The following is a 22,876-nucleotide window of genomic DNA, read 5'->3' on the forward strand; positions in this document are numbered from 1 at the left end:
TTCATGAAGTTCTTATAGTGTCAACCATCAGTCATTATTAGAGATGTTTTAGGCTAGCTCACAGGCCATGCCGTGCAAATAGCCTAAAATAAACCCTTAGATCATGGTCTTTTGAAAACGAAAGTAAAACTACACTAACCAGCTGTAGGCTATTCATGGCAATGACTTGCGTTGGTCCCTGATAAACAACAGTTATCTTTGTTAGCTGAATCCTCGCTATGGCGTCTACGTCCCATCGGACAGGTAAGTTCTAAACAAAAAGAACAGTAGGCCTAGGCTAAATCACATCAAATGGCATTCCTTTATCGGAATCTAGCAGTAGCCAGTTAATATCGGCAAAGTTAAGACTAGCCTACGTTGTATTCTAGATAGCCTGCATAGTAGGTTTTTTCAGTCTCTATTCCATTATTGAAGTGAACTTTAATTCGAGGCGTTTTTTTCCCATGCAGCATATGATACCTTCGTGTCAGGCGCTGTCATGAACAATAAGTTCCGGCTTGCGAAAAAGTTCCGGATGACGTAATAATCACGTTCCGATCAGCTGTTAATTTCTAGGTGAATGTCTCTTAGAATCTTCGTGAAACACTGTCTAAACACGTATGAAAAAGGGAGAATTTAAGTCGTCAGTGCGAAATAGATAGCCTATATTTTACACTGTATAGGGGAGAAGATGGAATATGTATCTGGTGAAATACAATTAGCCCTGACTCTTTCGTTTTAAGGTTTTATTGAGCGCCACGCAGCACGTCAAACTTGTAGCCTATTTTACCGCGTCTGTGACCAATATAAGCTAGCCTAGGCCTACTTGGGGTTGTCTGAAGCTAACTATCTGAAGCTAGGCCTGCTTGAAAACACTGAAATAGCCTTGGCTACTGTCATGTTGGATATTGAGTTTCGTTATAAATGTATCTTTAGGCTACAAATCGGTTCGCTAAATATGCCAACCTGTTCGTAGGCTACTATAGGCACTGTTCATCTTCCTCGTCCACATTATTAGTCAAACTCTCAATACCCGTTATAACGTAAGCTACATTCCAGTTGGCTTCAGATAATCACAAAGTGCCTTTATGTCGCTTATGGGAAGGAAGACAGTAACAATGTTGTCCTACCTCATAACGAAGTTCGGCCTTCTGCATTTTATCTCAAAACACAGAGACTAAACGTCATCTTTGCAGTATACAAGTAATGGCAAATGTGGTGTTCAGCTGGTTACATTTGCGTCAGCAAAAAAGTTGGGGAAGCATTGATTTTGCAAGGTGCTAGTCTAGTTATTTCACACTGGAGTTGGACTACAGCAAAACTATCTTAGGAAGAAATCTGTGTTCATATAGTGTCGTACATAAACTCAATCACTAAGGTATCAGACGCTTTAGTATTGTGATAAAGTGCAAGAAATGTTAACCTGGGTAGACTATTTCATTCAGGGCCAACACAGGTGTAGTAGTACAGTATGCAAGTGTCTCAACATCAACAATAGTAAATACACGTACTGTTTTTAAATTCATTAGTAGGCCCACATGCATATAGTTTACTAATCCCCAGACAGCATGTGTGTAACTTAAATCATAAGACATTTGTCATGGTGCACATGGCTTATGGTGGAGCAATGGGGAGACCACACCAAAAGTGAATTTGAACAAAAAGTAATTTATTACATACATTTGGTGGAAAAAGTTACAAAGTAAGAGGGAAACCAAGTATGTAGTGCAAGTCAGCATTTGTAGAAAAAAATGAGAGCCACTGCAACACTGTCCACTCTAATGTTTCTCATGTGTCAAAGGGAATGAATAATTGCCATTAGCAACTTACTGCCAATGCAATTACAACATATTTATAAAATACACATTTTAATAAACATAATAATAATTAGGCAATAATTACTCAAATGTATGGTCTTTTTATTTCACAAAATAAAACCACAATTGATGTCTGGGCCAGGAGGTTCCTCTTTTTGCTGGCATTGGTGAGCAGGTTCAATGCATATCCTCTCCTCCAAGCTGGCTTGGTTGTGCAGGTGTTTCAGTCCAGTCCTCTTCTCAGGCAGCACCAGTCAACTAACCAACATCTAAGTTAAAACTGTTTCCCAAAACTATCATACTTACATAGTACTTTGTAAGTCTTGACCATGATAGTATCCAAAGTTCAGTAGTCTGGACTAAGGTGGTCATTACATATAGTAGCCTAACACGCGGACTGACACCTGCAAATAACAGACTTACAGTAATGATGTATGAAATCATCTCTCTCTCTTTTTTTTTTTGTAATTCAGGGTCATCAAGTTAATTCATTGGTTCATATAGGCCGACCTTGTAAATTAACGACTGCTTTGAATTCACTTTTAAACATTAGTCATTTAAATGTGCTGGTGAAACTGTTGTATACTCTATTGTTATTTACCCTCTATTCACTTGTTTACACCATCATCTCTGTGGTGCAGTGCAATAAGGCTGATGATAGCCTGCGATGTGCAGCACATGACAGTCAGCTGTCCAAGAGTTCGAATCTGGATTGAAATAGTTATTTTGACTACAATATTCTCACCATTGTTTACCTATAAGTCTATCTATTATGCAGATCATATTATCCCCCCACTCCATGACAAGGTTAAAATCAAAGGCTACATATTCTCAACTGACTGATCAAAAGCGTGCACCTTGTATTATTATCTGCAGATGTGTGACTTTTACTTGTGTGCACGTGGCTGCAAATTGGCTTTCAAATAATATATTTTATGCCTAAGCCATTTTAAAATATGGATGTATGGTGGTTAGAAGTGTATAATATCAACCAGAAACTTAAATCCGTTTATAATTATCAATTTGTACACAAATCTGGAGTTAGTACAGTCTTTCACATGAAAATCCCCTGAAATTTTTCTACTATACTTCTACCACAGGTCGAGAGGTGTAGTTTGAACTAGCTAACTTTACGACTAGGGTTGCAAAGGGGCGGAAAATGTCCGGTAAATTTCTGGAAACTTTCCATGGGAAGTTAAAGGAACCGTATGTAAGATTGTGGCCAAAACTGGTACTGCAATCACTTTAAATTACTGTAGAGCGGTGTATCCCGTCCCCCTCCCCCCTGACTGGCAGAACTGGCAACCAGGATGCCGAAACACTACTGACTTCGTGATTAGTAGATAGGTGGAGGATGGCGCATCAGGCCAAAACACAACATGACAACATCAACATCAGTTGAGGGCTGCAACTTCACTTTTTAAATGACAATATCTTGGCTGGACTACTGTTGTCAGTGATATAAGCAGGGTTCTAAATTAACACCCACCAAATGCGGGGTTCAAATTTATTTTGGCGGGTGTTAATAAAAACTTACTAGCCAGTTTGGCCTGTGATGCATGAGGCATTACATGCATGATGCATTAGGCTCTGTTCTTGGTCATATATCCCCCTGGCAGTACTTCCTACATTTCCCATGACCACTGTGCTACGTGATGACGTTTACTATACAGGTATTTCTTTTCGATGGCCATCCCTTCATGGTCCTTGCTTCATGGTCAAGGCTGTGATTACTCATTCTTCTCTCTCTCCTTCTAAAATAATGAAGATTAGATTAGATTCAACTTTATTGTCATTGTGTAGAGTACAAATACAGGGACAACGAAATGCAGTTTGCGTCTAACCAGAAGTGCAAAAAAGCAGAAAAGTGCAATGTGACACACAGTATAGACAGGTGGTGCAGTATAAGCAGTAGAAGACATATAGTGCAGTGTAGACAGTAGTATACAGTTAAGAAAGTGGTATGGTTTACAGTAATATAAATTAAATATAAATATGTGCAATGTATTAGCAGTAGCCTTATAAGAGCAGGATAGATATGGATATGCAGTGTGAACAGTGTATGAATATCATGTACAGATATGTGCAGTGTAGTCGCAGTAACATTATAAGGCTAACAAAAATAATACAATATAGATATACAGTATGCAGTATATTAACAGTAATATTATAAAAACAGAATAAATTTGGATATTCAGTATGAACCGTAGACAGATATATAGACAGATATGTGCAGTATAGTAACAGTCAACATTATAAGTAAGTGTATGCACATTAAGAACAGTAAAGAGCTGTAGAATATAGATGTATAAGCTTAAGTGTAATTGCACTATGCATATTTTTACGTATAAATAGAATACTATGGATGGTATAGGGTAGTGTAATTGAAGATAAAAACATGTTAATAAATCATAGGGCTTAATTATACCACATATAATATTCTTATAATATATTCCACATCCACATAATCTTTATTTACACCATGCTCACTGGAGGACTGAAGGCATGAGCTCACTTGTAGCAAGTGTGTAATAAAAAACCTAAGATTAAACGTAAGGCATAGGCTACCAGCTTGCCAGCCAGCATTGATTATGGGCAGTCTGGATGGATGGATTGATAGACAAATACTTTATTCATCCTGAGGGAATTTTAACTAGGCTATTTCATTCAAAACCAAGACATATTTGCCCTTTCTTGTTTGTCAAATAGTCTAACACGAACTAAGAAACTATATTTCTAATTCAAACAGTTTAGATTGTCCTAAAAACATTAAGCTATCTGCTAATGTCAACACGACTAGCAAACAACAAAAGTCACCAAATAACAAGCATTGCAAATGTTACGGTCATGCACACATTGTGGAATTGCTGATAGGCCTAATAACGCCGTAATAACCAGAATAATTTGCAATTGCAACAAATAAAATGACTTCATTACCTGAGCTGATCCACGAGCTTCTGGTGTGGTAGTTCTGCTGCTCCGCATCTAGATCCAAATGTAACGTTACGTTAGCAAGTTGAGTGAGTCGATCTTCCGTAGTAAAACAAAAAAATACGTTTAAAACCTACCAACCAAACCACTGTAAAGCCTATATGTAATGTCTATGAGAAAATGTTCAAATATAAAATCGGTGCCTGAACGGCAGAAGTATTACACTGAACGTAGGTTGGTAGGCCTATTCCTGTAACGCAAAGCGTGCCGTCAAGCAAGCCATCAACCCCTTGTTGCTGAAGGACTCATAGACATAATATACATAGACGCCGCATTGGCTGCTGGAAACAAGAAATGAGGCCGCCATCTTGGACCGGTCATACTCCTCATTGCGTTGCAGCAGAAAACACAAGATGACAGCACTGTGCAGCATGTTCCTGCTCAAATCGGCGGACCATACTCGGGGGATTTACTTTTCACAAGTAAGATTTAACATTACCGTACTATTGGTTGTATTTTGTATTTTCGAACAATGTGGCCTGTATCATAGCTACATGTATGACCTTTGCAGCAAAAAAAACCGCGTGAAAATCTGTTCGGTATTCAGTGAGATATGATTAATTAAGTGTGCTGACAGCTCATTGCACCGGCCAAACAGATTACACTGAGTGGAGTGGATGACCGGTCCAAGATGGCGGCTCCAAATCTCGTCAGCGCTAGTAGGGAGCAGCGGTCGATGCGGCGTCTATGTATATTATGTCTATGGAAGGACTCCTTCGCACGTTTACCGCAGTAGGATTCGGTGGTCACAAAGCATAGACGTCACAAAGGGGTAAATGGATCGTCCAGCGACAGCAACAGTCATAGCAACGACGCCAACATTCTATGAGAAACATTTTAATGTGAGATCGGAACGTGATTATTACATCATCCGGAACTTATTCGCAAGCCGGAACAAATTGTTCATGACAGCGCCTATCATACAGTCAGTCATAAAACCAGAGCCCGTCTACGGATTCTCTGATAAAACCATACAACTAGCCTAAAACTAGCCGAAACGTTGGATCATGGGTGTGGCATGGAATTGTAAAACTAAAAGTGAGTGGCAATTCCACCGAAAATTGACTTTTTGTCACATCCATAACGCCAGTGAAATGCCTTGGTATTTGTATGATGTGAATGAAACATTCATTTTTTGTGCATTTTATTCTCAAATGCTCAAATGTCATGTAATCATTCACATCATACCATACCATCACATTTTATTGGCGTTATGGATGTTAGAAAAAATGCAATTTTCCATGGAATTGCCCTGAGATCAAATGGGCAAAATGATGGTAATTCAGATGGTTTTGCTTGTAGTACCACCTCAATCTGATCATTTTCTAAAGCTGGTGTCGCTGGTCTTAACCTACAGTACATCGCTGGTTTAACTGGCCATGCCAGCTCATGTTGACCATTCTAGCGAACCACCATGACCATCTTACGCCAAAAATGTCGAGCTTGGCAGGCTTATGGTCACTACTGCCCTACAGGTGCTGGTCATATAGGCCTAATTAGAATATCATCAAAAAGTTGATTTATTTCAGTAATTCCATTTAAAAAGTGAAACTTGTATATTCGTTTATTACACACAGATTGATATATTTCAAATGTTTAATTGATGATTATAACTGACAACTAATGAAAATCCCAAATTCAGTATCTCAGAAAATTAGAATATCACTTAAGACCAATATAAAAAAAGTTTTTTTTAGAAATGTTGGCCAACTGAAAAGTATGAACATTTAAAAAAGTAGCCTATGAGCATGTAGGCCTACAGCACTCAATACTTAGTTGGGGCTCCTTTTGCCTGAATTACTGCAGCAATGCGGCGTGGCACGGAGTCGATCAGTCTGTGGCACTACTCAGGTGTTAGAGCCCAGGTTGCTCTGATAGTGGCCTTCAGCTCTTCTGCATTGTTGGGTCTGACTTATCGCATCTTCCTCTTCACAATACGGTATATTCTTTTGATCCCGTGAGAGGAATTTGGTCTCTGCATTTATCCCAATCCGTGAATTAGTGAAACACACTCAGCACACAGTGAACACACAGTGAGGTGAAGCACACAGGCACACGGTAGGCCACGGCTGCTTATTTTTGTCAAACCATAAAATTACCTTTATTACGGAACATTACCTGAAGGATTAATTAAGGTCGAATTTTTGTAATCAGTGGAGTAGATTGTGTCATACGGAGCTGATTTTGCCTGTGTGTGTGTGTGGGAGAGATAGTGACTCATCATGGGGGTTGCCTGGTAACAATAAACTTCGACCCAAAGGTTCAACCCAGTATACGATCTGGTTCAACCTAGCATTATACTTTTAGCTCTCCGTCTGGTTCGACCACGGATTCAATAAAGCACTGAAGTTGTGCTGATTTAGAAGGGTCTTTCATGTTGAGGTTGCAACATGTCGGAATTTATCTTTAGGCCTAGCCTATTTGCTTCCCAGCATGCATTGAAAGGTTATTATTGTTTTGATTTTAAACAATATGGTTGAAACCATAGATATATACGTAGCCACAAATAGTAGCATAAATAATGACATTCAATATGCGTATAGTCTCTCTACCGCCGTACGCTGATATATCAAATCTCTGCAGTTTTCTCTGCAGTTTTTTTCTGAGTTTTAAACATGGTCCAAAGAATGTTCCACGGACATTCCTGGAACCATAGTTTCATGGTTCAAAGAATGTTCTGCGGACATTCCCAGAACCAAAGATTTAACCATGAAGGAACGTTCCAGCGCTGTCAAGAAATAGTGGTTGCAATGCAATGATGGTTTCGGGAAACAATCCGCAAATCTTAAGACGTTCATAAGAGGGACTTTACGACCTGCTAAGGCTTACGATGCTTTCGGGAAACTGGGCCCAGGTCATTCTGTGTAAGGCCATTCTGTCTTGGGCATTGCTGTTTCCGTACCAGGCCATGATGTCTTCAGAGAGGACTCAATTGTAAGATCTTTCGCAGATCAGAGGAGATCTTCAATTTATCTGTTGTGGAACACTGTCTGAATATTATTAATGTCTGGTTTTACTGTCTTTGTCAGGATTGCTGTGGATGCTGTTCATTTTACCTGTGTGTAGTGGTGCATCAGGTAAGTGTCTTTTCTGATTTCATGTTGCTTTAACCAGTCTTCATTCAGTCTCTGAGGTAAAAAAGAACACACAAGGCAACATTGTGTTGCTTGTATTGTTGCTTGCTTGTATTGTGTAGGCTACTTGCAGTCATGCTGGCTACCAATGACAGTGGATTTGATCTGGTGCTCAAAGGATCTCTTCACTTTATTTACACATTGCCTGTTACCTACAATATGTTGCAGTATTAGCAATATTCAAAGAGTTGTAGTCACACTATTACACATATACACAATATGAAGTGCGGTCACATTTTTAGACTAGGAAAAACATCTTTATGTTAAGCCACATACTAGTCTGGCTATCACCAGACCAAGCTCAATCTTTTAAGATTGAATATTAGTCTGGGGAGTCTGTACGTATTTTCTACTGCACAAGAGGCGTGATCAACGGGCAGTTCAAATGACTCTGTACGCAATTTGATAGTCCTTCAACCAATCAAATCAACGATCCGGATGTGCCAGGTGGATAAGCCAGTTTGTGATTGATCCCCGCAAAATTGTAACGGAAGCAGGAGAGAAAGATGTACAGCTTTCCAGCCTGAGCTGCAGGGCGAAATAAAATCACTGTCAGATCGGGCTGGGTTTACCCAGTCTAGCCACATACATCTTCATGGCAATATAATATTTTGTGGAATCCAATGTCCTCTTTTTTGACTCTCTCCCTCTACAGTTCCTGACACATTCACCGTGTCTGTTTCTGATGGTCCAGTCTCCGTCTGGATGGGATCATCGATAATCCTACCTTGTTCACTCTCTCCTGCGTTTACTGAATCACTGGAGGTGCGCTGGCACCGACCTGATGAGTTCAAAACTCCCGTTCTGCTTTACCAGAAGCAGCAGATCCAGCAGCAGCCTGCTGACTCTCAGTACAAGGACAGGGTGCGCCTGATAGGGGAGCCGGAGAAGGGAATGTTATCTCTGGAAATGGACAATGTCCAACTGGCAGACAGTGGAGTTTATGTCTGCTATGTTTCTGCTAAGACAGCGTACAAGCAGGCCCGAATTCACCTAGTTGTGAAAGGTGAGAAGTTGCAAAAATTCACCCACTTCATTAAACTTTATTGTTAGTTGTATCATTGCATTAATAATACAGTGATTTATCAATACATTATTGCTGATTAGAAACTTTCATACTAGTGTTAATTTCGTCAGACGAGACGAGAGGAAATATGTTCGTCAACAACATTTTTTTTCATGACTAAGACGAGACGATGACGAGACAGCAGAAATGTCCTGAAACACTGACTGACTATCTTAAGATGCATTATTTTTGACGAAAAAAGACGAGACTAAAATGTTTTGCATGAAATAAAAACTAAGATAAAATCTCTCTTCATTTTCATCTACAAAATGAGAAGACAGAATATCTAGCTGTTACGTTTTCAAAATATTCCGAATGAGTTCATACGCAACAGCTTTCCTGTAGGCTAGTCTACGTGCTGTTGCTGCAACCCTGTGGCTGCAACACGAAACTACATGGAACAAGAACACTGGAGATTTCTGCCAGAGTTAGCAAGCTAACTACCTAAGCTTTATGCCACAATGCTACATACCCAGAAGTTGAAGCTTCTCTCATACAAATTAACATCCCCCAGAATGTCCATACGAAAATGTTCATCATGTAATGTCAACTATTTATGATTGACTATATACGATGATGCAAAGTTTGCTAGCAAGTAAGCTAATATGGAAAGTTCGCTAGCAAGTTAGCTATGGCTAAAATGGAGAGTCTGTTTGGGGAATGTGTTGTGTTTGGGCGCATATCGCCATCTAGCGAGGCGGAGTAAAACATTAATACTTTGGCCTATGACAGTGTTTCTCAAACCTTTTCAGTTTCAGGACCACTTAACTAACCCTATCTAAAAAAAAAAAAAATACAGTTCACTTCAACTTCAACAGTAGCCTATAATTAGTCTACACAATAGGCCTAATAAACCACCTTGCTTATTGTCTTTGCACTTTGCTTATTGTGTGAATTCAAACTGTATGATTTAAACTGGCATATCTTAGTTGCAGAACTGATTTTACATACAAGTTGGTTCAATATTGCAAACAACTCATCTATATTATATTTTACCACGTCTGCTCGCGGACTCCTTGGGATACCTTGCGGACCACCAGTGATCCCCGGACCACACTTTGAGAAACACTGGTCTACGAATATGACAGTGGTCCAGTCAAATCTTTTACTGTCTATGGTCAAATCCCAGCCGAGCTATAACTGTAGCTCGACTTACCTGTGCATGTAAACATACTGACTGACAAAAAATCAGAATGAGTAATTATAACAGACGAGTAGCCCTGTGGACACACAATATTGTTGGAAAATTGAGATGTGTGAAACACTATTTGACTCAAATGGTAATCAAAAATAATTTGTTATAAAAAAAAGACTAAAATGTGTTGACTAAAACTGACTAAGACTAAGATACCTTTAGTTTTCTTTTGACTAAAAATAGACTAAAATGACGAGACTTTTAGTCAACTAAAACTTGACTAACAAAAATGATATTTGAATGACTAAATATGACAAAGACTAAAAAGGACATTTCGTCACAAGACTAAGACTAAGACTAAATTAAAAATAGGTGACAAAATTAACACTATTTCATACACTCACAGATCTGAGTTCAAAGATAAATACATTTATCAAAGATAAATAAATTCTCCCCATCACCCTCCGCTTCTCCCTTTAGCGATGGGCACTCCACCAATCCTCTCAGTCTCTGATGGTGGCAGTGGACAGGTGAACTTTACCTGTGAATCAGAGGGTTGGTCACCACAGCCCACCCTCACCTGGAGAAACCGAGGCGCAGAAATCCCTATTGAGAGCTATCAGAGTGCAACAGGTAAGTACAGTAATGTATTGAAATACACTATACATACACCTAATATGTATGGATGTGCATTATGGGGTGAGTTAGTTAATAAATTAGACAAACTGTTAATTTAGATTAACAAAAGCTGTATTTGCATCTACACAGGCAGCATTTATTTTCAGCCAAGTATGCAACAAACACAGTGTACCACAAGTTTGGATAACAGCTTAAGTCATTACCAATGTTCTCTGTCTGCTATGTTTTTCTCAGATGCCCATGGACTTGTGAGTGTGACTTCCTGGCTGGTTCACTCTTCCTCTGATGTCTCTGAGTGGATTGCCTGCTCTGTAGGTCTCTCTAAAGACGAGAGAAAAGAGAGCAGGTTCTTACCAGGGACAGGTATAGATGTGACATCTTTGCATATAACATTTGTTGCATCAAGAGTAGAGTGATTGACTGTACTCACGGCATCAAGATGTCGGATTTTCTAAAACTGCTAGTAGATAAAGGATGAGATCCTAGAAAGGAAAACAGATGACAAGGGCATGTAAAAAAGTCAACTTTAATAGAGTTGAAGCTAGACTTTCAAGGTTTCAAGGTTAAACCTGGAATACATATTAAGAAGACAAATGTGAAGGAGCAAGGCCGGGTAGGGATTTAGGTTGGCTGATTGAGGAAGAACTGCTCATCTGACTTTTCACAGTCAATATGAGTGTGTGAACAGCAAAATATGATCATATATATCATATATGTGAATATTATTCAGTATACCATGTTTTGTTTGTCAACCTCAAGTGAATGATCTGCAGAGGAAACTGGAAGAGATGGAACAGAAGAGTGAAGGTGAGAGTCCTGTTCAGAGATGGGAGGATATTATAGATCTCAGACTCATTAATATGTTTGGTCTTGGTGGACTAGATCTGCCAATACTGTTATGCAGCTGTTACTTATAAAGAGATTGAACACAATGAAATAAAACACAGGCATCATAAAGCCATGAGGGCAAGATTCTTGACATAGACCTTGTTGCCAGATGTGTTTTTGAATTTTAACAGTAAAATGTGTGTATGTTTATTTTTTATACAGGCCCTTGGAAAGAAGGCTTAATTGTTCTTTTTTTGGTACTATGTCTGATTGCTGTCATTGTGGCAGTTGTCCTGTACAGAAAAGGTATGTATAGTCTCTATAAAGGTAATATTTAAGGCCCTGTTCAAGTCATTATAAGTAATTGTAGTAGTAGTTGTAAAAGTAGTAGTAGTTGTTGTAATAAAAAATGTACACATTTTACTATGTGTTGACATATTATTGTGCCTTACTGTGCACAAAAAAATCGGAAAAAATTGGAAAAATCGAAAGACTCAGAGGAAGCAGGTAATCCATGATGTTGTTATGACCTGAAATTGTGTAAAAACATTACATTATTTTAAAACTCAGTGTTTTATAAACATCTTTTCTTTCATGTTAAATTCATGACAGTATTTACTGGAATCATTTGAATGTAGACTAAAATATGTAAGGGATAATGTATAGAACGCCGGTCATTATTGGGAAAATACTGTAAGTCCCGACAGGGCGAACCGGGTCTTGTTCCGCCCTGAACGGATTTATTCCCCCAATAATGACCGGCGTTCTATACGTTATCCCGCTTATTACACGACTACTTGTCAAAATGAAACAATAAACTCCCCACGATATGACTCTAGCCTACATAGCCTTCTAAACATCTTTTGAAGGCTATGTAGGCTTTAGAGCATTCTTTAGAACACAGCTGATTAACCGTCTGCTTTTCACTTTTGAATGAAGTTCCAGTAGTTGTGGAGTGATATGAAAGACCTGAATTAGAAGCGCAAACTCCGTTGCCATTGACAGTGTTTTTTTTTTTTTTTCAGAGGTCCTTTAGTCGAAAATAATGACCGCTAGAACTTTAGGAAATCCCATTCAAGTCAATGGAACGTTCTACTTGCATTGTGAAGAGCCGTATAATAAATTATATTATCACCCAGAGAGAAGAAATACTCTTTTCTGATTGGCTGGCAGGGTGGCTTTTAATTCTGAATAACGGGACACCTATGAAGTAGATCTGGTAAAAAAAAGTTGCTTGATAATGCAATGCTTGATAGTTCCGGTCCTTGATTGTGATTGGCTGAATCGCGTTCGATGCCATTGTAAAATCCAGCATAAACATACACCTTGACCGCATTTCGTTCTATATTACTGCGCCATCATAACTTGATACAAAAGTTAAAGTAGCTGCATCCAGACGTTGCTTGCAACCATTCAGATAGGAGAAATATATTTCTTGGCGGAAGAATGACTATCTAGGAATAACTCGTTATATTTCTAGTTGTTGTGCCTTTACTTTATGAAACTCTGAAACTTTGCCAGGTATTTATAGTAACAGTTTTAGAAAAGCAATAAGCCACTCGAGTCCGTAGGTTACACTGATTCTACAACAGCTAAGGGGCGTTGTTAGGCACGACGTGCTAATTTTGAATGGTAACTATAACAACCATAGTAGAACAACAGTTGAGCCTGGAGGCAGGCTTCGCAACAATGGAATCAACTGTAAACAAGCTAACTGTCCATGCTATCGCTGTTATAGGGCCAACAAAAGTTGTAGTCTACAACAAGCTGATCCAGTGGGCTTCTTTTTAAGAACCGTGGACGGAACCGCGTGTTACCTTTGCGTGCTATAAAGGCATGGCTTTACAGTGGCAACCAGGTGATAAGCGGAATAACGGCCTTCGAGGTGTGTCCAGTTGCGCGTCGGGGAGTTCTTTGCCCCTCGCCCTCGTCCATAACATGACACCTCGGCGGCCTTATCCCTTACGTAAGATTCATGAAGTATTTCAAATAATTGAAACATTCAACAATGTAGCATTGCTGTATTTGTTGTGCCTCCTGTCAAAATTGGCCAGGGCCACATTTCCCAAGAGCATTATAAGCCTAAGAAGTAATTAGTACAATAAAATACTATTTGTTTGATATTATTATATTATTATATATTCGGATATTCGACAGATATTCAAATTTTTTTTTAATGCGGCCGGTTTCACCCCGTGTTTGCAGACGGTGTACAAACAGGGGACCTGTCTACTTGCTCCCAGCTGACCTACTTAGGGGCCGTCTATGAAGAACCTTCTGATTTACCTTCATAGTCTTTTTTGTTAATAGCTTTGACATCATGTGACCAAATATATTCATTTGAGGTATGTCTGATTAGTCCCATATAGGATAACTATTCTGCATTGGTTTGGAGTCACTAGGTCACATGGCTTGGGAGGTATTGAAAAAAGGAGACCATTCCTTATGGGAAATAATGTATTTTCTTTAAAATATTCATATAAAGGCCCCAGCCGTGGCACGGCGGGCTGGGGCACCTGCACCGTACGCCGGCGACCCGGGTTCGATTCCCGCCTCGTGGTCCTTTCCGGATCCCACCCCAACTCGCTTCGTGTCATTCTCTACTGTCCTGTAAATTAAAGGCATGAAAAGCCAAAAGAAAATATATATATATATATATAAAGAAAAAAAAACATTCATATAAAATACAGTGTGCATACAGTGGCTATAAAAAGAGGTGTGTCTGATGAGTGACCCGACCCATTGAGAACTCTAGTTAGGTTAGCTGGGAGCAAGTAGATGGGCCAAATACTGGGTGAAACCGGCCGCATTAAAACAAAAATTGAATATCTGTCAAATATCGAATATCAAACTAACTTCACCTCGGCCAATAAAATCCCTCACAAGAGTCACTTTAGATTTTAGGAGCATTTCTGGAAAGCATTGTAACTTAATAGCTATTTTAAAGAGTTCATAGGTTTACAGACTAGCCATAGATAGTTAAGAACTTCCTCATAGAAAATTCTCACTCGGGTCACCAGCAGGGATAGGGAAATAATACTATAACTATGAATGCATTTGTCAATGTTTCGTCCCTGTTCTTGATTTTGTTTAATTGTAGTGAATCAGGTTTAGTGCTGCACAATTTAGGGAAAATATTTAATTGTAATTTTTTTCTGACAATTTGATTTGTGATATAATTTTTCAAAGTTAAGCTTCGGTTCAGTATTCCAAATGTCACAAGTTGGGCCTCTTCTGATTGGTGAGCATGCCTAGTACATGGGAAGCGCAGCACTCTTGTTAGGTGAGCTTCACTGTCTGCCACACAAGGAGGATGACATGAAAATAAAAATCATAGAAGCGACAAGATTAACCATTGGGAACTTAAAGCACTTGAAGCTGAGGGCGCACAATTATATTAATTTATGTAGATGAAGCCAGGGGAAATGTTTCCAGAAAGATGGGAAAGTTTGGTGGAAATATTTGTATTTACTGTTACATTTTAGTGTTCGAGTGCTTCTGTTTAGGCCTGTGTGTTAATTGTTTTGAAAATGTGAGTTAACACATACATTAAAGCAATTGAGAAAAACTGTAAAATGATCTCATCAATATGGTAAAATATTTGGTCATTTGATTGTTGTGTTGTAGATAACGCTCATTTCTTCACATATTTCATAGTCTCTCAACAGATCCCATTGTCAGAGCCAGAAGTGGAGACTCTGACACGAGAGAAAAGAGGTGAATTTATTAATCAATCATTGTGATACTACAAATGGACTCCTTGGGCCCTAACTGAATGATGGACAAGGTGCAAAATCTTTAGTCCAAGTAAAGCTAATTTATTCACTAAGCAAAATAAATTTGCTAATTTAAAACAATATAGAGCTTAGACGCAAATATTGATGAGTCAGCTCATTCTTCCCACATGCTGTAATTCACACACCATAGCTATTCGTCATGCATGAGAACTTTGCTTGTTGGCAGACTTGGCACTTTGCCCGTCATTTAAGTTAGGGCCCATTGTGTAAAGATTTCTTCATATACATCATTCAATGTAATCGTCCAATGTCTCACATGTCATCATCCAATGTCTGAATGTGTCAGAGCTGCAGAGGAAACTGGATGAAAGTGAGAGAGAAATGGCGGCATTAAAAAAGAAGATTACAGGTATAGTTTACATTTGCATATATTGGAGCTGAATTGAGCTGTTTTGTCTTCCTGGATACATTGGCTATTTAAAGTGCTTTACAAATGAGCAGATAAATATATGAAAGTGCATAATAAAAGATCATAGAAAATTGCATTATAACAGTTAAGCTAAAAGAAGATAAAGTCAATTTAAAAATGTAATTAAAATGTCAAATAAGAAAAATAATAATAGAATTTGGCTTAATTTGGTCACTGTTGGGATGACCAAATGTGTATCAGGGTAAAAGTGTAAAACCAACACCAGTGGTATAAATGTATGTCTGATAAAATGTTAATTAAAAATATCCTTTTCTCTATCCAGAGGTGGTCCATTTCCATGACAACGTCCAGTGCTCACTTGGTGCAAATCCTATATTATCTTGTCAACTCTTCTCTGAAAAAAGTGCTCTTGACATGGAGATCCGGTGGTTTAAAGGTACAGACTGTATTTGCCTTTATAAAAAGGGCCAGATGAAGGAGAGAAGTGGCTATGAAGGCCGAGTAAGCATCTGCAAGGAAGAGCTAGAGAATGGGAAGATATTCTTGGAACTGAGCAAAATCCAACCAGAAGACGCTGGGAAATATGTGTGCCAAGTCATCCATAGAGAGTACAATGAGTGTGCCTTACAAATTAGGTACTCTCCTTATGCGACAGGTATGATTACCATGTCACACTGTTGACATTGTTGGAAATAATAACACTCACAAAGTGATACAATCTACTAATATGCATTTTGATTTTACTTTTGTCCAGATAAAGAAATGTGCATCTACCCACGTAAGTACACAAAGTTTGCTCATTTAATTTTATGCAATTATCTTTTACCCAAGTAAGGGATAATGGAGGACACGGCATTCAGGTAGCTGAAGTCAATGTGTGTTCAACATGGCAATGCATGGTACAAAGTGTCCAGTACAGTATAATAATGCCAAAGCATAATGATGCTTGCAGTATTTAGAGAATTACTCTAAAGAATTTAGCCTACTTTCTTGTGGGGTACCAAGTGTAATGGACCTAGACAGAACATTTGTACTACAAAATGCATAAATACAAAACTAGGGCTGTCAATCGATTAAAAAAAAATTAATCTAATTAATTACATACTCTGTGATTAATTAATCTAAATTAATTGCATGCATCCATTTTTGCTATGAACATATCTTAAAAACAAGTTTGGCAAATGAGTGAATCAATGAATAGCAGCACATTATAGACTTTAAAGTTCAACGTGTCTCTCTTTTATTATAATTTTCCCTTTGGGTCAGGCATCATCATAGTGCCTAGTGTCAGATTTTTAGCATGATGCAAATGACTGAAGTTACCACTCACTGTCAATGACATGTGCAGAGTAGGCTACCCTAACCCAAAGTAATATGTGGAATACCACATATGATTTTTTTGGCCATTCAAACGTGTAGATTTTTATTCACATACCGTAAAACTCTAAATAATAGCCCGGGCTTTTATTTTTCCCAAATCGCCAAACTGCACCAGCTAGTATTAGAGACAGGCGTCTATATGAGACAGGCCTTTAATTCCCTTTACACAAAACTTTTCCTCTGCAAAGATGGAAAATATGATTGAATTAATGATTTCAAACACACTGAATGTCTAGTCATATGACTAGACTATCCGATGACAATTACAGATAATCATTAATTTAGTGTTGAGATGCTGTTCATTGAGTGAGATAAGATTCAAATAGCGGGGATAGCCAGAACAGATGAAACACGTTTTGTTCAAACGTAATTTACAGAGATTGTATCACACTGATGTCACGGGGTGCTAATTTACGTGACCCAAATGCAGGACAACACACAAAGAGTAATTTCACTGACTTTACTTACAGAGTGCAGCACAGGAACATTACAACAATGACACAGAAGGAACATAACAAAACTAGGGGTTTATATACATAGAGATTTAACAAGGCTAAAGGGCACAGGTGGACAGGAAACAGTAAAACAAGAGACAGGTAAACGCAGGGCTGGAAATCATAATTAAAGGAGAATTCCGGTGTGATATTGTGTTGCTATTGTATTGTATGTGTTGAAACATGATACCGAGTGTGAACGTATGTCTTATAGCTCATCTCGGCTTGTCCCCTGCACTCAGAAATCTGGCGCTAGTTAGCCGATGCTACCAACAGTTTTTCGATGGGGTGCCTCAGGCATCGGCCTAGCCATGCAAATAAATCACTGTTTTACACCATTCACGAGGCTCAAAGTAGCTCCTCACTTCATTGGTAGATTTCCGAGGGCCTTGACATGTTCTCAATGTGTCGTTTTAAATGTTTTAAAAAACAGCACCAGTACAAAACAGAATAACCTTATAATTTGCATATTGAATGCAATATCTCTCTGCAATCTCTCACACACACACACACACACACACACACACACACACACACACACACATCTCTCTGCTCAAGCCAAATCTCAGACCTGCCTGACCTCTCTGACAGCTGACACAGCTACTCTTTCTTACAAGTCTGAAAAATAATTTTGGTTCTCATTTTCAGAGAACCCAAACACCTTGTGGGAATAGATTTTTTAAATATGTTTTTCTTTATTCTCCATGATCCCTTCTTTAAAAAAAGCACCAATTTGACTTATGCAAATCTTTCTTTTTTTTTCCACCCTGAACATGGGCAAAATGCCCCACTGAGATCAATATGTTTTATATAGAGTTACCAGTGCCACCCGTGGTTGTATAGAGTAACCTGTGGAAACTCTATACCAGTGGTCCCCAAACTACGGCCCGCCACCTCATTTTGGGTGGCCCCCCAAAACATGTCCGTGGTATATAGCAACCGGCCCGCACGGAAGTACGACATCGTCAAACTATAACCTCCGCAATTTCCCCCATTCATTCTCTATGGCGAGTCTTAACAGTACACATGTAGTACTCTTTTTGTCCACTGGTGGTTGTTTTGGCGCTGTTTCGCGTTTGCCATCAAAAACGGAATGAAATGTAGGCCTACCTGCAAACAATGTAAGTGGCCTATGTTGACTGCCTCAGTGCTCAAAGTATTGTAAAAGTTTATCAATTAATTGTTCATAACTAACTAACTTCTATTCAAGTCATATTTCTGGGATTTTCTGGGATAATTATTTCTATTTTGTATTCACCCGTTCAAATGTTCATACAAAGAGGTCACAAGTTCAGGTAAGTGAAAGTTAGAATGGTGGTCATTTCATTTCATAAAATTCTCATAGTTTGAGAACTTTAAAATGTTCAGAGTTCACACATTTTTAATAAAATATACTTTTGGGACTCCCTGCTAATACTTTTGGGAATGCAAAAGTCTTTTTATTAGTATTGTTTAGTTTAGTTTAACTATTTGAGTTACATTTTACACTGATATGGAATGATGGCAATATAAACACAGCTAACAATGGTATTAAATTGCAATAGCCTATAGATTAAATGTAATGGAATATTCAACTAAGGTAGACTGCTGTTGTTCACAGCACTAAGCTATTTATGGTTACTGATATACTCCGAGTCTCTGGCCCTCTCTTAGAGCCAGGTATAGTAAGCTGGCCCTCGGAAGAAAAAGTTTGGGGACCACTGCTCTATACAAAATATATTGATCTCAATGGTGCATTTTGCCCATGTTCAGTAGTAGCGTAGTTTTGTAATAAATTATTACGTTTTGTAGCAGAATGCATTCTGTACATGAAAAAAAGGTCTGTTACACTTTGGCGTCATAGTTTCCCACATGTTTGTTTTTTTCCACCACAGATTCAGGAGGACTGGAGGCCATTGTTGAAAATAGGCCGACAATGGATGCATCTGCCCAGGAGCTTAGTTAGAAATGGTGCTTGAATAATCTTTGCATTTCAGCCATTTTCTGTCATGGACAATTTTCTGGTTTCTATACATGTATACATTGAATTTAATAGGTTACCTACAGTACTTAGCTTACAGGTCTGCATACTTCGTTAACCTCTTTTTCTTTCCCTGTTGTTCTAGGCTCCACTTTGGAATGCAGTTGCAGTCTGTCCACCTGATCCATGATGCAGAAGACATGTGCTTACTGCTGCTGTCCCATGCACATTACCGTCTATTCACATTCAGTGCCAGACAATTTAACTGTGACTACATGAATGCCCCCACTTACATTATTCCCTATGTCATAGGTAATGTAAAAGCTTATAATAGTAACCTTGCGAGCAAATTATGCGAATATTTTACTCTACCTTAGGGTACATATACTTAATAATATGAAATCTGTATAAATGGGTTTAGCGACTTTTATTTTGAAGTTATAGCCTATGAAAGCATTATGGGTAATGCAGCAGGAAAAAAGACTACTACTGTGGGTAGGTTGAGCAAATGTTAAGCAAAGCATATTATGGCATTTCATCATAAGTAATATATGTATAAACTGTGCGAGTAATTTGTGACGGTTTACACTGAAAGTTTATTGTGACTTTTGTCTTGTCATTTCACCTTGAATCATGCTTTGATTGGTGAAAATTATAAACAGGTGTTTTTGTCATTTTGTATGCCAGTGTAGTTTTACTAGTTGTTAAGCAAATAACAAATATCTGTTCAGTGAATTATATACCATGTGCAAGAAGTAACTTGCTGGAATAGGTGGCAAGATTGTGATCAAAATGTCTTGCATGTAATACTGAATGTAATACTTTTTGAATAACCTGTAGAATGAGAGTACTGTCGGTATGGAATAAAATGTGCTAACTAGCTCGAGCAGTCAGGTAGGCTAACTAGAGTGCTACACTCTGGGGGCATGTTAACTTCATGTGATGCATGGAGTGCTCTTTTGTTTTTTGTACTGACAGTACTCGGTGACCTCGAGAAACAGAGATCTATATCCTTCAATGTTATGGTGCACTCTGTCCTAATCTGATGAGCTACTTGCTGATGAGCTACTTGCTAGCACATACTTGAGATGCTAAATTTACTGGGATATGTTTACTCCTCACTGATGTTCATGAGTTCATCCTCTTGCTCATCCTAGAATAAATAACGGTTGAATGAATGTTTCTCACCCCTCCCCCTTTCTATCTCTACGGACTGGCCTCAAGTTGATGGTCTCCCTCTTTCTCAGCAGGGTTCTGCTCAAAGTTATAGGGGAGTTTCCTGTGCCATTCTGTGGTCGTGGTGCATGCCTTGGCAATGTTTGTTAATGATATTTGAATAAAAAAATTAAAATGACTCTGTTTGACTGTTAATTTTCATCAATAAAAATGCCTTTCGAACAAAGATCAAATGCTTGATTGTTTAATTCACTGTAGAATGGTGTTCTATTGAATTGTCTTAGCCATAGGGTTATATGAAGACTAAAGTATCATTATTAAAGGATTGGATGTAAACACAACATAGGATCTATTTATGGGTGATAACGAGTTCAAACTTTAGTTTGGGAGCAAACTACGTTAATTAGAGGAGTTTTGAGATAGGCCTGGGCCCAGTTCCCCGAAAACATCGTAAGCCTAAGAGCATTCCCTCTTACGAACGTCTTAAGATTTGCCGTCTGTTTCCCAAAACCATCGTAGCTTAAAGCTGCAGTTGGCAAGTCTGACAGATTGAGGTGACTTAGCCAAAATTTTGAATGTTAACAACTATCATGCCCCTCCCCCACTACCACTGAGCACCCTCTCGAAGAGTTTGTGCTTGTCAGTGCGCACCAGACTGCACCAAACTGATTGACAGTCATATCTCACACAGCCCTGCTCTGATTGGACCAGAAGAACTGGGAGCTGTGGATTTTTGCAAAACAAATAACAGGCTCAAGGTGGAGGTAGAAGTGCAGGTTTTTTTCTAAAACCGGCTGATTTATGTTGTTCTCTCGGAGCATAGTGTCGGTTTCAGTGAATATGATAAAAAATCTTGCCAACTGCAGCTTTAAGAGCTTCGTGAAAACACTCGTAGATCTACGAGTGCTCCAGAGTTCTCGTTACCTTAACAGGCACCTCTCACTGAGGTCACCAACAGGACATACAGGGGAATTACAGCTTAGAATACATTAACCAATTTACGTTCCCATTTTTTATTGTGTTTATTTGTGATGAATCAGATTTTAGGGTGCAAAAGCATACATTTAATGGTCATAATAATGTGATTAAAAGTGGACAAAAATGCAATCAAGTTATGAAACAATGTTGCCAGAATAGTTTGCCATTATCTTTGCTAAGTGAAGGCTATATTTTATTAGGCCTATGAGGTAAAAACAGTGGTTTAGTCTGTGCTGCGTCAAAATCTAGCCTACTGTAGGTATATTATATGTTATATATGTCTTAAGTGACACAGACATAAACGGTGCAACAATCAAATCTTAATTATTATTTATGTCTGTGTGCGAAGTTTAAACGGTAGGCCTATACAGTAGCTGTGACGTGCAGTCACCTGACATTAACACATGACTGTACAACACCTCACAGCTCCAACCATCTGGTGAAGTTTGCGGACGACACAACACTGGTGGGCCTCATCACTAAGGGCGATGAGGCTCACTACAGAGAAGAAGTAGACCTGCTGGCTAAATGGTGCAAAGACAACAACCTCCTGCTAAATGTCAGCAAGACCAAGGAGATTGTTGTCAACTTTCAGAGAGGCCACAAACAACTGCCACCACTGTCCATCGACGGAGATGCTGTGGAGAGAGTGAGCAGCACAAAATTTCTGGGGGTGCACATCAGCGACGACCTCTCCTGGACCACCAACACAGCATCACTGGCGAAGAAAGCCCAGCAGCGCCTCTACTTCTTGCGCAAATTGAAGAAGGCAAGTGCCACGCCTCCTGTCATGACTACATTCTACAGAGGGACCATCGAGAGCATCGTCTCCAGCAGCATCACAGTGTGGGGCGGAAGCTGCACAGATCAGAACAGGAAGACCCTCCAGCGCACTGTTAACACAGCTAAGAGGATCATTGGAGCACCACTCCCCTCCCTGCAGGACATTTACACCACCCGCCTCACCCGCAAAGCACTAATGATTGTCAAGGATACAACCCACCCTGCACACGAACTGTTCAGCCTCCTGCCCTCTGGAAAGCGGTACAGGAGCCTCCGCTCCCGCACCACCAGACTGGCAAGTAGCTTCATCCACCAAGCAATCAGGATGCTGAACACTCTACCCACTCTC

General features: G+C 39.1%; 1 protein-coding gene and 1 long non-coding RNA gene across 3 annotated transcripts; one reads left to right on the forward strand and one right to left on the reverse strand.

Annotated features, from left to right (window-relative positions):
- Positions 1-57: 57 nt before the first annotated feature.
- Positions 58-20,944, forward strand: LOC121724889 (butyrophilin-like protein 2). Of its 2 annotated transcripts, XM_042111787.1 has the most exons (14): positions 58-243; positions 7,817-7,864; positions 8,577-8,927; positions 10,603-10,755; positions 10,996-11,124; positions 11,521-11,568; positions 11,812-11,897; positions 12,066-12,096; positions 15,247-15,306; positions 15,673-15,735; positions 16,079-16,411; positions 16,511-16,534; positions 19,505-19,580; positions 19,736-20,944. In XM_042111787.1, the coding sequence occupies exons 1-13, from the start codon at positions 219-221 to the stop codon at positions 19,573-19,575; spliced, it is 1,422 nt and encodes a 473-aa protein (XP_041967721.1). In that variant the 5' UTR covers positions 58-218; the 3' UTR covers positions 19,576-19,580; positions 19,736-20,944. The 2 variants fall into 2 exon arrangements, with proteins under 2 accessions (XP_041967721.1, XP_041967730.1); XM_042111796.1 differs by lacking the exon at positions 12,066-12,096 and having other exon boundaries at positions 11,812-11,895.
- Positions 3,195-5,158, reverse strand: LOC121677458. The gene is made up of 2 exons (XR_006020972.1): positions 4,734-5,158; positions 3,195-3,550 (listed from the first exon to the last, which is right to left on the reverse strand). It is a non-coding gene; the product is annotated as an uncharacterized LOC121677458 (long non-coding RNA).
- Positions 20,945-22,876: the final 1,932 nt, after the last annotated feature.

The sequence above is a fragment of the Alosa sapidissima genome, chromosome 1 (assembly GCF_018492685.1).
Source record: "Alosa sapidissima isolate fAloSap1 chromosome 1, fAloSap1.pri, whole genome shotgun sequence".
NCBI classification, from domain to species: Eukaryota; Metazoa; Chordata; class Actinopteri; order Clupeiformes; family Clupeidae; genus Alosa; species Alosa sapidissima.

Bases quoted from the DNA above. Each gene is read 5' to 3' on its own strand.
- LOC121724889 (XM_042111787.1), top strand. From the start codon at position 219: ATGGCGTCTACGTCCCATCGGACAG. The intron at 11,569-11,811 runs GTGAGAGTCCTG...TTTTTTATACAG, and splicing joins GATGGAACAGAAGAGTGAAG to GCCCTTGGAAAGAAGGCTTA. The intron at 15,307-15,672 runs GTGAATTTATTA...TGAATGTGTCAG, and splicing joins TCTGACACGAGAGAAAAGAG to AGCTGCAGAGGAAACTGGAT.